The sequence below is a fragment of the Pimephales promelas genome, chromosome 4 (genome assembly GCF_988280905.1).
Source record: "Pimephales promelas chromosome 4, fPimPro1.hap1.1, whole genome shotgun sequence".
In the NCBI taxonomy this organism is placed as follows: Eukaryota; Metazoa; Chordata; class Actinopteri; order Cypriniformes; family Leuciscidae; genus Pimephales; species Pimephales promelas.
Genome location: NC_142772.1, coordinates 50178199 through 50191924, shown reverse-complemented (window position 1 = coordinate 50191924; position 13726 = coordinate 50178199). Strand labels below are relative to the sequence as shown.

Sequence of the window (13726 nt, the reverse complement as noted above, 5' to 3'; positions counted from 1 at the left end):
GACCTTCAACTAGATAAATACTTTATTGTTTGTAAGATCATAGAAAAACACATTATTGTAACGTCACATACACTGGATATCGGGAATATGATGTGTCAAAACAAACACGTTAAGAGCAACTAAAACTATCTATCCAATAAATTAAATGAATAATTTCTATGTCATACACAAATTAAAACAATCATCAATGCTTCAGTTGACGGATAGTAAAGACAGGCAGAACAACAGGCCTCTTTCATGAAACTCACTTATGCATGAAACGTAAATCTGCTCATATAAACTGTGTCACTGAACCGAAGGAAAGGATTTATTATTATTTCTAAGATTTTACTAATACTTTACAGAAATTCGCTCTGCTGCAGTAGCTGATTTAGTTTGTGTGTGGGTGTGTGTATAATATATATATGATAAGTGAACAAACAGCAAATGCTTTATTAAAAACTCTAAATTACATCTATGATACATCCGATATTTACATGGAAATGATTCTTCTGGAAACGAAGAAACAAATTGAAGTGTTCAGTGTTTAGTTTTCTGCATTTGTCCCGAATGAACCAGGAAGTGGTTCAGGATCAGTGTGTGTGACTCCAGATATTATAAAAGCAGCCGTATGATCATCTGAACGCTCAGAGCCGAGAGGGCGGGGCTTGTCCATGAGGGGGAGGAGCCTGAGAATGTCCCGTCGTGATTGGCTCTGCCATACTCCTGTGGGTGTGTCTGAACACTGATGTAACCATTGATGATGCGGACGAGAGGGGGCGGAGCTTCTGCCGTCACACTGAGAGAGAGAGAGAGAGAGAGAGAGAGAGAGAGAGAGTTATGAAGAAATGGACTGATGAACCGCAGAATAATGACTGACAAGAAACACACAGCAGAAATGATGCTTTTCCTCAGTATCTTGTTTATCTAAACATTCTTAAGGTTCTGAAATTTTTGAGAAAAGCATTTTAAAACTCAAAATGAAGTGAGTTTATGCTTAAAACGAGACAAATATGCGTTTCGAAAAATCAACTTAATTCAAAGTGAAAACAAGATTATTTTTCTGACTCCATTGACATATTTATGGAAGCTTGTTTTCGCCACAGAATAAAAAAAAAATTAATTGCGACTTTTTATTCACAATTGCAAGTTATAAAGTCAGAATTGTGAGATATAAACTCGTAATTATCTTTTAAAATGTCTTATTCTGTAGCCGATACAAGCTTCCATTGATATTTTGAGAATGATTAGATATTAGTGCTGGAACACAGAAACACAGAGGAAGAGCGTGTGTGGTTTGTGACATGGTGTGTGTGTGTTTTCAGGAGAATTCCTCCGATCACATGTGGTTTCGCTCAAACACCGCGATCGCAGTCTCTTCGGTCACGTGACCGGCTGAAATCTGCGCGTTTATGAAATATGAATCCGCACTAAACGCCCGTCTTTTCCTTGAAGGAGGAGGGAAAATAAATGGAGGTTTAGAGTCTGTCAGAACTCATGAGACGGACGGGAAACATAAATAAAGTTCCCTTCACGTCCTCCATCTGTGTCAACACTCGAACATCTCTGAGCGTGTGTGTGTGTGTGTGTGTGTCAGACGTGTGCCAGGCCCGTCTCCCTCCACGGGTCAGAGTAAATGAAGTCTATATGCAGCTCTTCTGTTTGTGTTGAGCGTCTGGACCTGAACCGCCACTCGCTACGCTTCCATAAACTGTTTATTAAAGAAATATTGTTGTTCCTCAGGATTACGTGGGCGACTGTAGACGTAAATTCAAGCAAATGTCCAGAACACGGTTCAGGCTCGGCTGAGAACATGTCATCTGATGTAAAGACTCTGTTACACTGATCCGATCGAGACGGGGAACTGGGCTAATGTCTGAAACCATACAAAATTTTCCATTACTGGAAATAAAATCAACATTTACTGGGATTTCAACTAGTAGATAAAGCTGAAGTGATTAAAACTAAATCTAAAACTATATAATCTTTTTTTAGAGAAAAAAGTGACGCTTTACCGTAAGGTTCCTTTAGTTTACAGGAAAAAAACTTCTAAAGCATTTATTCACCTTAGTTAATGTTGATTTGGAAATGTACTAACACATCATTACAATCAAAAGTTGTTAATAGTATTAAATGAACCTGAACTAACATTAACTAACAATGAACTGTTATGTTTTTATTAACTAACCTTAACAAAAAATAAATAAATAAATAAATACGGTAAAGAATGCATTGCTCGTTAACTTACTGTAGTGTTACCACAACATCTAATAAAAATGACAAAAGCACAACTTTAATGAAAAAATAAAATAATCTAATGAAAAAATAATTTCATTCAAAATATATTATATAAACCATTAAAACATTTTCAGTACTTCAAATAAACATACTGAAATAAAATAAAATATAAAAAATATAACTGAATTAAGACTTTCAACTAAAATAACCTAAACTAAATAAATGAAATAAAAACTATATACTCATATTTCAAAAAACAATAAAGATAATAAGAAGTTATTGCGCTCCATATTGACAAATATTTAGTTCTTTTTCGAGGGAACTCGCGATGCGTCAGTCTGTCTGATATATTTACTGCTGTCTGTCTGATATATATATATATATATATATATATATATATATATATATATATAAAACACTATTGCGAAGTGGAGGTAGATATGCTGGGCTTTGAAAGTGACACAATCATGGGGGAAGCGGATTCTCAATCTCTTTCCAGTAGTCTATATGGCAGCCCTTGTGGCCACTGAGAGACACCTCTGGCTGAGTTTGATGGAGATCAAGGAGAAATACAGCTGTCTTCGGCGACACGGTTATTTGGGTTGTCGAGAGTCTCCAGGAGGCCAAACCACAGTCAGAGGCGGTTAAACATCTCTCCCTCGGGGCTGCTGGGTGAGACAGCTCCGGCCGTCTAGTTTCTCATACGCAGCAGAAGCAGAAACAGAAGCTGGTTGCGAGGGCCGTTCTTCACGCTAAGATGGCTTCGGCTCAAAAGAAATGGCGCCACAGAGTTTCTGAGTTTTTTTAGTTTCTGCAACAGCCCTTTACGTCAGGTTTACGTCCATCAACTATCAAGGTATACGTGGCGGCCATAGTGGCTTTCCACGCCCCGGTGGGTGGCACATCGTTGGGTCGAGACCCCCTGACCACACGTCTCATTCGTGGCACATTGAGGCTGAGGTCTGCAAGGGGACCGGCTTGGGACCTAGCAATAGTTTTAAAAGGCCTGTCTAGGGCTCCATTCGAGCTTTAGATTCGGTTTCAGAGAAATGTCTTACTTTTAAGACCATCTTTCTGCTAGCTATATCGTCCCTCAAAAGAGTCAGGTCCTTTCGGTTTCCCCCATTTGCCTTGAGTTTGCACCGGGGATGGTCAAGGCATTCCTATATCCCAAACAGGGATCCATCCCTAAGGTGCCGACCCTGATCCCGAGGCCCATCTGTCCGTCTCCTTTACCTCTCGGACCGGGAAAGGCTGAACCTCTTAAGTCCAGTGCGAGCAAAAATACATCAAATATATCATTGGCAGTAAAATAAGTCTGAAGGTCCTTGCAGACTGAGGGCTCTATCTTACACCCGGCGCAAATGATTTTATTCACAAACGCATGTCTCATTTCTATTTTGCACGCGCGCAAAGCGGGATTTTCCCTCCACAGACGCACGCCGGTAAACTAGGGAATGAACTTGCGCTCCCTGGGCGGATCGGCGCAAAAAGGAGGCGTGTTTCAGCGCAAACATTCCCTGGTGCTATTTTACACTTCCAGAACACAACTCCGCCGCTGACCACAAAACACCTGGTCTAAAGTCAGTGGCGCGTTGCGCGGTGTTCATAATGCTATTTTAAGCGCGCATGCTTGGCCATAATGCAGCACTGATTCTCTCATCAACACAGATGCAGCAGTTTTTATTTTTGCCAATCATACATTATAACAAGGAAAAATATGAACACATGAGGGAAATCATTGTGGTGTCCATGAAGATGAAAAAACCGAATTACCCATTTTTAAGGCTAATTGTGATACTGGATCAGACCTGTTTGCCCAATAGTGGCGAGACACATACGTATATAATGTTTAACCGCCGCTTGGAGTTTCTCCATCCCCATACAACGTCACTTCTGTCTTTCACTGTCCTGACGAGAGCGTCGGTCTCCTCGGCTGTGAACGCTCCTGGTAAACCCGCCGTTATAATAACAATCCGTCATGCAACATGCGCACCTGCTCTTAAAGGGTATGTTGGATGGCGCTCGGATTGGTTTATTTGACGTTACGCCCAAACCACACCTCTGAATAATGAAGCTACTCCAGACCAAACTCTTTTAGATTTGCGCCAGACGCAAGAGGCATTTATCCCGCCGGGAAAATAGCAACAGCGCCGGGACCCGCCCACAAAGTTACTTGCGCCATGCGCTTTGACAGATCGTTAAAATAGGGCCCTGAGTCTGAAATTTCCGTATGCGATTTTCTATTTATATTTTTGTCGTTCAGTGACTCTGAATCAAGTTTTGACCATTCAGAGGAAACCACTGGAGCTCGAGAGTCGCTCTGAGTGAGTCATGATCTCCTGTTTTAATGTTACAACAAATCCACAACTCGTTTGACACAAACAATGACAGCTTGCCTGCTGTTAGCGAACGTCTCCCAGACAAACAATGCAGAAAAATCGAATCCGATTGGAACTTTTTATTGACGGATGAAAGTGTCAGAGGCCGAGCACGAGAACTGGACTAGAGTTTTGGACTCCGTGTGCAAGGATGCAGAAGCGACACACACTCGAGTGTGACGTGTGTATCGCTTGACACACACCGCTATCTGGAGTGTGACGTGTGTATCGCACCTGTCCTCCAGTCGCACCCAGAGGTCGTTGAACTGGCGACGGCTCTGCTTCCGCTGCTTGTTCCTGCGCTTCTTCTTCAGCTTGTGCTCCGCCGTCTCCGTCAGCTCCATCCTCTCGGCCAGCAGAAGCTCCTCGTGCTCCTGGAGACTCTCGTGGAGGAACGGCTCCGGCTCCGGCTCTCCTGCCCTCCAGCCGGACCTGCACATACACACACACACACACACACACACACACACACACACACACATGATGGGCGTGACTGGATCAGGTGTAATGGTCCTGATAACAACAGTCACAGTCAGAAATGGCGCATTGGAAATGAATGCGAGACGAGTTTCCTCTAGTGGAAGCGTTTGGAACTGCAGCCGAACAACATCTCACTGAACGCTGGTTTACTGAGAGATCAGCTCACACGCCGAACACACACTTACGCCTCACATTATCTCCGTCTATAAAACCGGATTATGAACATATAGACTTCATATAAAAACTGCATTTTTAATAAAATTTTAAGTACCATAAAATCCCCTAAAAATACTAAATATTAAATAAAAAACATTATCAAACTAAAATATAGTACACCACTAATACAATTGTCCAACAAGTGAAGAGCACCAGAAGTTCAATATGCTCTTTTAAGTGGAATGTGATTGGCTGGTTGGTTCCTAAGAGAATAAAATATGTTTTTATTTAGGACTTTAAAGATGTAAATGAGCTTGTGAATGTGATTATTGAGTAAGAGTAATGGAGACTGAATTTGAATTTGTCTCATATTTCATGCATTATTGATTGCATTATTCTCCTGTTTATCACTATGAAGCGGCTCTGACCCGATCTAGACTGTATAAAGCGCTGTAGAAATAATTCCAGACCCACACACACACACACACACACACACACGTCGATGAGAGCTGTTCTGCACATCTGCTGCTCTCAGACTGTGAGTCTCGAACGCTCGGATGCAAACGAGCAGCGGAGCCGAAACTGCACGTTTATAATGGAGCTTTCCGGACCTCGAGTTTCCAACGTCTCCTTCAATCTGCCAATCCATCCATTCCATAGTGTGTGTGTGTGTGTGAGAGAGAGAGTGAGTGTGTGTGTGTGTGCATGAGTGTGTGTGTGTCTGATAGTATGAGTGTGTGCCTCAGTGTATAGATCTATTAGGAGATGTAAATGTGGGTGGGGTTACCGAGACTCGTCTCTCCAACAGCTGCAGTCGAGCTTCTCTTTCTGTTCGCTGATCAGTGTTTAAAGTCTGAATGAAATCTGTCATATAAAGCTTGTTCATCATATATGAAGCATTTGGACTAAAGCACTTTATTCTGTGTGAGCTTCTGTGAACATTAATGTGTCTGTCGATGGTGGGACTCCAACACACTAACCAGAACTACACACTCCAACACGCATCACTTCCTCCAGACGAGTGTGACGTCCACTGCAGACTGACTCTAACCGTAACACACACACACACACACACACACACACACACACACACACACTCTTCATATTTCTGCATATGTTGTGATGAAACCCATGAGCTCTTCAAACAATGGGCCCATTCTGACCCGGGAGACCCGAGGGACCCTCATTATGAGCTCACCCTGAGAGTGTGTGTGTGTGTGTGTGTGTGTGTGTATGCGTGTGTGTGTGTGAGTGTATGTGTGAGAGTGAATTTTATGTTTGTGTGAGTGAGTGTGTGAGTGAGTGAGAAAGTGAGAGAGTGAGTGTGAGAGTGTGTGTGTGAGTGAGTGAGTGAGTGAGTGAGTGAGTGAGTGAGTGAGAAAGTGAGAGAGTGAGTGAGTGTGAGAGTGTGTGTGTGAGTGAGTGAGTGAGTGAGTGAGAAAGTGAGAGAGTGAGTGAGTGTGAGAGTGTGTGTGTGAGTGAGTGAGTGAGTGAGTGAGTGAGAAAGTGAGAGAGTGAGTGAGTGTGAGAGTGTGTGTGTGTGTGTGTGAGTGAGAGTGAGTGTGAGTGAGTGAGTGAGTGAGAAAGTGAGAGAGTGAGTGTGAGAGTGTGTGTGTGAGTGAGTGAGTGAGTGAGTGAGTGAGAAAGTGAGAGAGTGAGTGAGTGTGAGAGTGTGTGTGTGAGTGAGAGTGAGTGTGAGTGAGTGAGTGAGTGAGTGAGTGAGAAAGTGAGAGAGTGAGTGAGTGTGAGAGTGTGTGTGTGTGTGTGTGAGTGAGTGAGTGTGAGTGAGTGAGTGAGTGAGAAAGTGAGAGAGTGAGTGAGTGTGAGAGTGTGTGTGTGTGTGAGTGAGTGAGTGAGTGAGTGAGTGAGAAAGTGAGAGAGTGAGAGAGTGAGTGAGTGTGAGTGAGTGAGTGAGAAAGTGAGTGAGTGAGTGTGTGAGTGAGTGAGTGTGAGAGTGAGAAAGTGAGAAAGTGAGTGAGTGAGTGAGTGAGTGAGTGAGTGAGTGAGTGAGTGAGTGAGTGAGTGAGAGAGTGAGTGAGTGTGAGTGAGAAAGTGAGAGAGTGAGTGAGTGTGAGAGTGTGTGTGTGTGTGAGTGAGAGTGAGTGTGAGTGAGTGAGTGAGTGAGAAAGTGAGAGAGTGAGTGTGAGAGTGTGTGTGTGAGTGAGTGAGTGAGTGAGTGAGTGAGAAAGTGAGAGAGTGAGTGTGAGAGTGTGTGTGTGAGTGAGTGAGTGAGTGAGTGAGTGAGAAAGTGAGAGAGTGAGTGTGAGAGTGTGTGTGTGAGTGAGTGAGTGAGTGAGTGAGTGAGTGAGAAAGTGAGAGAGTGAGTGAGTGTGAGAGTGTGTGTGTGAGTGAGAGTGAGTGAGTGAGTGAGTGAGTGAGTGAGTGAGAAAGTGAGAGAGTGAGTGAGTGTGAGAGTGTGTGTGTGTGTGTGTGAGTGAGTGAGTGAGTGAGTGAGTGAGTGAGAAAGTGAGAGAGTGAGTGAGTGTGAGAGTGTGTGTGTGTGTGAGTGAGTGAGTGTGAGTGAGTGTGTGAGTGAGTGAGTGAGTGAGTGAGTGAGAAAGTGAGAGAGTGAGTGAGTGTGAGTGAGTGAGTGAGAAAGTGAGTGAGTGAGTGTGTGAGTGAGTGAGTGTGAGAGTGAGAAAGTGAGAGAGTGTGTGTGTGTGTGAGTGAGTGAGTGTGAGTGAGTGTGTGAGTGAGTGAGTGAGTGAGAAAGTGAGAGAGTGAGTGAGTGTGAGTGAGTGAGTGAGAAAGTGAGAAAGTGAGTGAGTGAGTGAGTGAGTGAGTGAGTGAGTGAGTGAGTGAGAAAGTGAGTGAGTGTGAGTGAGTGAGTGAGTGAGTGTGTGTGTGTGTGTGTGTGTGTGTGTGTGTGTGTGTGTGTGTGTGTTACCTGGGGAGCGGCTGTCCAGCTGGTACGTGTTCCACCTCATAACCTTCGCGCCGTAGAACATCGATCACTGTGTTGTTTCCCAGAAAATGACCTGCAACACAAACACTCGAGCATCAGTCTCTGGACTCAAGTCTCACACATTTGAACTATTTATTTAAGTCCACTTGAAATAAATGATTTACAGGGACATTAATACTATAGTGTTGTGTTGCGAGGGTTTAGTTTAATATGTTTTTTAGATTGTCTGATAAACTCTGGTAAACACCGCGTCCGTCCGAGATCTTACATCTATACAGCGGAGATCTATCATCGGGGGGGATGTGCTCATATCTAAACTCCTGTTTAATGTGCAGCTCAGCGTCGTCTGTAATCTGCTCTACTTCTGAGCTCGAGAACACAGCGAGCTGCAGTAGTTTCATCCACTGAAAATAAACACACGAATAACGTTTCCCAAATCCTTACGGGCTAAAAAAGGCCTAATCATACAGATCACTGTCTTCAGCTGAAGATCACCCATCATGCATCTGTCACACACAGAACAATAATCTTAATTCAAAGTGAAAACGGGATTAATTTTCTGACTCCATTGGCAGATATTTGTTCTTGTTTTAAACTCAAACTCACTTCCTTTTGATATCTTAATATCTTCAGTCATTGTTCTTCTGAATGTGTCGTTTAGATATGGAGAACACTGAGGAAGAGCGTGATGTAGTTGAAATGAATGTTAGTTGTAAAGTTATTCCTTTAGTTCATTTATACCCTGAACAACACCTTTATTTTTGACCCATTTTTCATGAGATCTATGGACACAAAAGGCCTATTTCTCTGAAAGATTATCCTCAGATCTGGCCAAATCTGAGCACTTCTGCGCCGAGATCATCACAATAAACCGTGATGTCATCGTCCAGTTCAGTTCAGGTCTCTAATAATGCTGTCAATGCAGGAGATCAATAATATTGTTGAATATTACATTTAATTCCCCCAACTAATGAAGCCAAAAGCCAAAGGAAACAGTGGCAACAACACAAACTCCATCAGAGACAGAATGAAGGAAAACCCTGGAGAGAAACCAGACTCAGACTCGGGTCTCCTCTGGCAGTGTGTGATCATGATCCAGGCAGCACAGGTCGGAGGTCAGACTGGATCAGAACATTCGGATGGGAGTCGTCACACCCCTGAATGGCCGTATTGATCGGTGAGCGAGTTGTTGAGTCGATCGTCAGGAAAGCGTCTCGCGTGTTGATGATGGACGGCTGAGATAAGCCTAAAACCCACTAAAAGCTTTTATTCAAAACTTCCTGAGCTCAGGCTTTTAGCGCTTGTTTTCTTAAGGGGCCGTTGGCTCTGCGTTATACTGAGCGCATTCATGCTGACACACACACACACACACACACACACGTCCTTTCAGAGTCCAGAAAGACGCCTGTGTCCTTCAGCCTTCACTCCAATTATTAGAGCGAATGCACGGCTTCTTTTCCATACGCCATCATATTTATATTAGAGAAGTTGAGCTGGAGCGGAGAGGTGCGTGCTGGGTAAATAAACGCGCCGGTCCTGAACACACACATCTGCTGATGAACACACTGACTGACAACATTAAATACACTCTAAAAAATGTTGGGTTGTTTCAATATGGACAAACAAGAGTCAACATTCTTTATAATCACTACACTGCAAAACATTATATTCTTACACAGTATTTCTTCCCTAAAACAAGTAAAACGATCTTGTTTCCATTTGAATTAAGATTATTTTTCCTATTGTCAGATAATTTTGCTTGTTTTAAGCAACAACTCGCTTAATTTGGATTTTTATTATATTTATTTTTGTTAGAAAACAAGATGGCTAATGGCATTTTACTACTTGATATTTGTACCGGAAACAAGACAAAAATATCACATTTTTTGCATTGACATACAAAGGTATAGCAATCCTCACAGTGTCATCATTATAACTTTGTGCAAACTAAACATCTAATTTAAATAAATACAATTTAAGTAGAATTTTAAAGAAGCAATACGATGATGTACAATAAACAACATGCCATAATCAATACAACGCAAAAACTATACAAATCAACACACGCAAAACTAGTGCAAGCGAGGCGAACGTGAAAAACATGATATTGCACACAATGACAGAAGTGTACACACACACACACACACACACACACACACACTGAGATACACAGGGGTGTTGTTAACCTTAAGTAAAGCCAGACGTTTAACCCAATGTTTGTTCCATATTTGACCCAAAATTGGGTAAAAACAACCCACATTGTTTAGGCCTCGTTCACACAGCAGAAGAACGCGGTCCTGTCTTCCAGTCCTTGATACGGTTACGCTCACACACAGATCAGAAGCTCACTCCTGTAAATCTTCATGTTGATGCAATTTTCATCAATCAAGTCTTAATATCTTCAGTCAGAGTTCTTCTCCAGTAAATGTGTCTTGATGTGAGAATGATTGAGGAAGAGCAGGATTTGCTTAGACAGTCTGAACCAGTAATTAAGCAGAATATTAATATTAATATTACGCAGATGCTGTTTTCAATCAGAGAAATAAAGCATCCGTTTCCCCCAGAGCCGCCGACTCCGTGACCCGAGAGACGTTTCCAGCTAATGCTCGTCTCACGTCTCATTTGTCTTATACTTATCCTCCGCTTAAGGGCAGATTATGGACTTACTAAACCACGGCCGTCGTTTGTCTTCGTGCTCAGACACGGATTTACATGCATTCATTCAGTGCAAAGCCACTTACAAATGAGGAACATGATTGTGTTGCATTATTTCCCTGTTATCTCTGTAAAGCTGCTTTGAAACAATCTGTGTTTTAAAAAAGGTGACTTGACCACAAGCGACTCATGTGGAAATAAAGTCACTGATGAACAAGAAGAGGAAGCGTATGATTACACATCACACACTCGATTACTGTCGTCAGCCTGAACTATTATCTGATGCATCAGTTACAGACCCCCAAACTCAGTAAAGTGGTCATTATGTTGAAAGTGTTGAGACTCGCCCGTGTCTGAGAGAACCGACCGTCCCGGACAGCCCGGCTCCTGCGCTAACCTTTGACTGACCCGGGATCAGGACAATACCACAGCAAACTAAACACTACAGGGCAAAGTCACTCGACTGAAAACTAAATGCTTTATTACTCAGGATTGTTGTCTTGTTTCCAGTCCAAATATCTCAAGATTCATTCACTAGATGAGTAAAATGCCATAAGACGTTATGTTGAAGCCAATGCGGTCAGAAAAATAATGTTCATTTAAACAGAAACAATATTATTTTGCTTGTTTTATGCTAAAACTCACTTATTTTATTTTATTCTTTTATTATTTTCAGAAAACAAGACAATATTGTATGCCATTTTTTAAGATATTTGAACTGGAAACAAAACACAAAAATTCAAAGTAAGAAAGGTATTTTTTTGCAGTGCGGATTTTAATCCTACAGGACCAGAGAGAAACCCGGCCACATCAGAGCAAATAAAACTAAACATGAGCATTTTGACTCATGCAACATGAAGGGAAACTGTTATTCTTCAAATATTCTTGTCCTGCAGTTTATATTTCCAGAACTGAGACTCATAAAGTCACCTGAACACATTTCTGGAGTGACCTGCGTTGGAAAAGGCTGTACGTGTAATGCTATTCCCATTAAAATGCACTAGAAAAATGCATGAATGCACAAGTCGGAAATATGTTCGAAACAAAGAGCGTCCAAGGATCTGTAATAAGCTGAAATGAATGGTTAGTTGTTGTTGCAAGCGCGAGTCTTGGCTGTTTCTCTCTTCTATTAGTCGTGGTGCTGGAGGTAAACGCTGTATAAAGTCCAACAAAGAAGCGAAGCCAAATAAAATCTCCCGGTGTTATTTCAGCGCTCTCATTAATACTCGCTGCACCTTCGTCCAAATCTGAAGTCATGAGGGAAACTACACAAGTCACGGGGAATTCAGAATCGTGTTATTGCTGAAGGCGACTTGAAAAGCTCTTTAGATGGTCTGAGACTGGAGATGAGCTGATAAGTGGGCGACCGCCTCACAGCAACTTCAACACGTTTTTACAATTCTGTGGTATTTTTGTTGGACTTGTTGGCGAGTCGTGTCGGCGGAGGAATGTTTACTGGCGGTTAGCATCCTTTAGCACTGAGATCAGTCCAGCGTTCGGAGAAGAACGAGCCGCTGTCAGTCTCCAGATCCAGAAGAAGAAGCAAAGACTCGGACCTTTTAAACGTTCTTCCACGTTTGGCAAGTCTGTTTTATAGGGTTAGATTTGAACCTTTAACTCTATAAGTCTGTATAATGAGTGTGTTGCAGGTGTATGTTTTATTGGTTGTTGTCTCCACTTTCCCACCCTGTACACTCGCACTTTTCGACAACTTTACACTTTGTTAGTCTTTTTCCAACAGCTGAACGATAAATCAGGGGCGTTTCATGACAGTTCAATGTAAATAAAACAACTAAATATCATTCACTGCTTTCAACTTTTCTTACTTTTATAAGGCTTTATCTCTGTTTCATGGATGGTCATTGGCACAAAGTTAGTTTCAGGCCCAGTATATACATTTACTAGTGTGGCTTATGTCATTAAAATAGCAGCAGCTTCCTTAATAAAACATTATCCGCATTTAAAGAGTTCCAGAAGTTCATTCGCAAACGCGTCAGCTCCCAAACAGAAAATATTAAACAATGAGCTGCAAATAAATATTATAAAATTCAATAGAGCACATTAAAATCCACTGCTTCACAGATAACTCAAAAATTAATCTACATACAAAATGTGGAATAAAACCGTGTAAAACCGATCTCTCCCCGTCTGAACACACACCAGATGTTTTCCTCACACATGAGGGCAGATACACAGATAACATCTGACAGCAGATCCGCTCCACGCTCCTCTATAGAGACGCAAAACCTGCGTGATGCCCGAATTATTATGAAAGAGAGAATTCCAGAGTCTATAGAAGAGCATTCATTCGTCAGAATCTACCGGTTAAACACACGGGAGTCTGGAGTTTATCTCGAGGGTGAAAGAGTGAGATCTACCGCCTGCATCTCTACAGAAGAACGGAGAATCACAACACACGTGATCTGGACACACATGTCTTGAGATGACAGCGAGAAACGCTGAGATGAGAAACGCTGAGATGAGAGACGCTGAGATGAGAGACGCTGATATGTGAGACGCTGAGATGTGAGACGCTGAGATGTGAGACGCTGAGATGAGAAACGCTGAGATGTGAGACGCTGAGATGAGAAACGCTGAGATGTGAGACGCTGAGATGAGAAACGCTGAGATGAGAAACGCTGAGATGTGAGACGCTGAGATGAGAGACGCTGAGATGAGAGACGCTGAGATGAGAGACGCTGAGACGTGAGACGCTGAGATGTGAGACGCTGAGATGAGAAACGCTGAGATGAGAAACGCTGAGATGTGAGACGCTGAGATGAGAAACGCTGAGATGAGAAACGCTGAGATGTGAGACGCTGAGATGTGAGACGCTGAGATGAGAAACGCTGAGATGAGAGACGCTGAGACGTGAGACGCTGAGATGAGAGACGCTGAGATGAGAAACGCTGAGATGTGAGACGCTGAGATG

The 13726-nt window shown here is 42.5% G+C and overlaps 1 protein-coding gene across 1 annotated transcript in view; it reads right to left on the bottom strand.

Annotated features, from left to right (window-relative positions):
- trabd2a (TraB domain containing 2A) overlaps positions 1 to 13726 on the bottom strand; it is a 49357-nt gene continuing 35631 nt past the window's right edge. Inside the window, exons 5-7 of the mRNA XM_039661460.2 lie at positions 8122 to 8212; positions 4833 to 5030; positions 1 to 778 (exon numbers count right to left, since the gene is read on the bottom strand). Of these exons, the coding sequence (XP_039517394.2) occupies positions 595 to 778; positions 4833 to 5030; positions 8122 to 8212 (473 nt within the window). The 3' untranslated portion in view covers positions 1 to 594. The remainder of the gene's footprint in view (positions 779 to 4832; positions 5031 to 8121; positions 8213 to 13726) is intronic.